Source organism: Quercus lobata, chromosome 9, assembly GCF_001633185.2.
Source record: "Quercus lobata isolate SW786 chromosome 9, ValleyOak3.0 Primary Assembly, whole genome shotgun sequence".
In the NCBI taxonomy this organism is placed as follows: Eukaryota; Viridiplantae; Streptophyta; class Magnoliopsida; order Fagales; family Fagaceae; genus Quercus; species Quercus lobata.
Window position 1 is genome coordinate 6,840,482 of NC_044912.1, and position 3,940 is coordinate 6,844,421.

At 32.1% G+C, this 3,940-nt stretch overlaps 1 protein-coding gene across 1 annotated transcript; it reads left to right on the plus strand.

The window, feature by feature from the left end:
• Positions 1-3,162: 3,162 nt before the first annotated feature.
• LOC115961137 (probable disease resistance protein RPP1) lies at positions 3,163-3,573 on the plus strand. The gene has a single exon (XM_031080171.1). It carries the CDS (start codon positions 3,163-3,165, stop codon positions 3,571-3,573), a length of 411 nt encoding a protein of 136 aa, XP_030936031.1.
• The last annotated feature ends 367 nt before the right edge of the window (positions 3,574-3,940 follow it).

The following is a 3,940-nucleotide window of genomic DNA, read 5'->3' on the forward strand; positions in this document are numbered from 1 at the left end:
TTACTTTCACCTGTTCTCTCTCTCTCTCTTTCTCCTCTTTTTCCTCTTTCTCTAACGGACCAAACCTGGGCATCTTAAGCATCAAAACAAAAGGGACAGAGGATGTGAGTTCTATGCAACCCAAAGGAAAAAAAAAAAAAAGCCACGAAACAAATCCAATTTTTTATTTGATAATTTTTCATATAAAGTTGAGTTGAGTCGGCACCAAGATCAGAGCTTGCTGGCTGGAGAAAATCGGTGCTTGAGGAGACCAAAAAGGAGTTAAAGATCTCTATTCTCTCAGGGGAAGCCAAGAAAATACTGTTGTGTAAGGTGGGTGTGAGATTACCATCCTTACCCTTATACCCAACCTTCTATTGGGAGGAACCCAATCTGACCACTCTTGCCAAGAATGATAAAATCCCAAGCACAGCACTCACATCCTCTACTCTTTTTGTTTTGATGCCTCTGATAGTCTGATGCTCAGGTTTGGTCTGTTTGAAAAGAGAGATAAAAGAGAGAAAAGAGGTGAAGTGATTGAGAGAGAGGCGAAACAAGAGAGAATTATGTGGCTTATTTTTTGGCCTTTGGATTGTTTTGTTTCCATGTGGCATTCATCCATATTAAAACGGGAGAGAACTGGAGAATGACAAACGGGAGAGGAGCCCGTCCCTAAAATATATATATATATATATATATATATATAGAAGTTTAAAGGGTTTCTCTCACACTCACCAAAGTTATAGAAGTTTGGAGAGAAACCTTTTCCGTTCAACTCTCACAGTCACCCAAGTTATACCTTCAAACTCTTTGCAGTGTGGTTATATATAAAACTTTAAAACCTGGTCTAGAAAGACATAAAATTGTTGACAAATAATAAACTTTTTTTTATATCCTAATAAAACTTAAATAAATAAGTAATCAAGTCAAACTAGAAACCTCCAAACTATTCGCGGGCTAGACTTAATCCCGAGTATTAAATGGTAAAAATTATATTCAATTCAAGCAATTTTTAACTCAACTAGTCGCTAACTAGTGCTATGCACAGAAAAGTTTGACAATTTTATTTTAATATATTATACATATTTTTTTTCTTTATTAAGTACTAATAAATCAAAAAATGTCAATTAATTTCATATTAACTTGATATAATATTATATATGTTATCTCTAAAGTATATATGAACAAATAAATCAAGGTTAATAGTAACTTGACGGATATTTCATAGGTTCATATAATAGTTTCCAAATTAAAATTGCAATAATATAACAACAAAAATTCACATACAAATAAATACGAAAATAATTTGTTTATGCTTGTATGCTTCCACTTCTTATGGATGGAAATTTTCATTACTGTATACGGTCGTATCTCTATATTGCTATACATTCTGCAAGGGATTGTATTTTTGTATGATGTGGTCTCATTTTTCACCTCAAGGCAAAGTTAAACATGGCCCCAAAGAGCAACAAAAAGTTGTTTTTAGGCCCTTAGTAGTGTTCTTTCTTTTCAATGGTACCCTAGATACTCACAATAAAAGTGCAGCTTATATGCCTAGAAAAAGGAAATATCCTTGACAATAACAAAGACCTCCCAATGAAAACGTCCACTTAACAAAATAATAATCATATTCTTTAGCTTCACTAATCCGTAGTTGAAGAAAAGGGAGGTTTTAATATTAGAGAAAGTACCTTGTCCTCCAGTTTCTTCCTTCACCCTTTTAACAAAATCCTCCATCTTGTAATCGATGCAAACATTAGCTCCCCGATCCTTGCAAACAACTAATTTTTCATCATTCCCTACCAAATACAATCTAAAATATATTGTGCATGGAAACTAAACTTGTGCATGCATTAGAAGAAAAGTGATATTGGACTATCAGCAACAATACTGAATTGCAAACAATGAGGAGTGGTGTTTTATATTATATATAGATAGATATAGATTTCAATGTTAATATAGTGTGAGGAGAGGAAGAAATGAAGGACTTAGAAAGCCAAAGTCTAGTGTTAGGAAGCTGAGGGGTTGCCGTTTGAAATTGTAACTGTGGAACGCAAAGGGTTGCTGTTTGAAGTTGTAACCGTGGAACACAAAGGGTTGCTATCTGAAATTGTAACCGTGAAAGAGATAGGGTTGGAAATTATTTTCTTTTTATTAGGATTTTTAAATTTAGAAAAATTATTTTTAAATTGTAGGACAAATTTAGGAAAAAATGTTAATGACATGGCTACTGATCTGGCTCAACATGAGAGTAGCAACATTAAATGCTACGCTTCAGCTTTTAGTAATATACAGATATAGATTAAATGCCATGGAACACAAAGTGATCTTTGTTTTAAGAGAACATATTGTGTTATAAAAGCAAATCTTGCATTCAATATATATATATATATATATATATATAGTATTAGTAGTGGAATGCTGACATGGCAGAATCTAAACTCTTAAATCATAAAAGAATGGTTAGGATTTAAGGAAATTTATTAGTAGAGTATCCTAGGAAATCTAGAGGATCTGAATCCTATATGTATATGGTTGATAAAAGGGGGGAAAATCCCGGTGTTGCTTATACTATCCTACATCAAGAAGTTTCTGTCGAAAACTTGTTAGACTCAAAACCCACCCGAACATGGAAACATTAGGTAGCAATGAAATTAGATTAACTCTTTTTTTTTTAATCCAACTAATATTCAGATTTTCTATTATAAGGTGTATATTACATATCTCTCAGTTTAAACCTGGTTTTGTTACGGAGTAAAACAATACTTTTTTTTTTTTTTTTTTTATAGAAAAGAATAAAACTAAACTAAATGCTTCATTCAGATTTTATACCATAGGGTGTATATACATTTATTTTTTGAAACTTCGGTTTAATCAACTAAACAAAATGCTATATACCTACAAAATTTCTAATTTGGGTCCTATCTTGAGAGGTTTAGACTCACTGCATATTGTTCACTATTATTTTCAGGCCTAAGGTAGAAGTTATTGAAGACATTGTGAAAGTGATATTAAATCAACTCAGTTATAATTCTTAATAGATACCAAGGGAAAAGTAGAAATGACTTCCAGAGTTGAGAAATTGATGTCACATTTAGCTATAGAGTCAAACAATGTTCGCATTATAGGAATTTGGGGGACAGGAGGAATGGGTAAAAAACTCTTACTAGAGTTGTTAACAATATGATTTCCAATCAATTTGAAACATGTAGTTTTATTGCTAATGTTAGGGAAGTTAATGAAAAACATGGCATACTTCAGTTACAACAAACATTTTTGAATGATCTTTTGATTCTTAGAGATATGAATGTAAAAGATGTTGATAATGGAATTCTCATGATCAAGAATAGGTTACATCACAAAAAGATTCTTCTTGTTCTTGATGATGTAAATGAATTAGGCCAATTGAACAAATTGGTTGCTGAGCACAACTGGTTTGGTCCAGGTAGTAGAGTTATCATCAAAACAAGAGATGTGCATTTGCTAATGACACGTAAAGTTGATGGAATATATGAGATTGAAGGATTGAGTTATGATGAAGCTTTTCATCTTTTTAATTCAAAAGCTTTTAGCATCCTACCAAAGATTATCTAGAGTTGTCCCAAGCTTTTATACATTATGCTAATGGCCTTCCTTTACCCATTGAGGTTTTGGGTTCCTTTCTGTACAATAGAAGCACATATGAATGGAAAAGTGAATTAGATAGGCTTAAAGAATTTCCTAAAGGAGAAATTCTCAATGTACTTCAAATAAGTTTTGATGGACTAAAAGAAACAGAGAAGGAAATTTTCTTGCATATTGCATTTTTCTTGAATTATATAAATTAAGAAACTATTATAGCAATATTAGATCATCTTGAGCTTTACCCTAAAATTGGATTAAGGGTTCTTATTTATAAATCTCTCATCAAATTGCAAAATGATAGATTGTGGATGCATGATTTATTTCAAGAAATGGGTCG

Coding starts and splice junctions, on each gene's coding strand:
- LOC115961137 (XM_031080171.1), top strand. CDS start 3,163: ATGATTTCCAATCAATTTGAAACATGTAGTTTTATTGCTAATGTTAGG.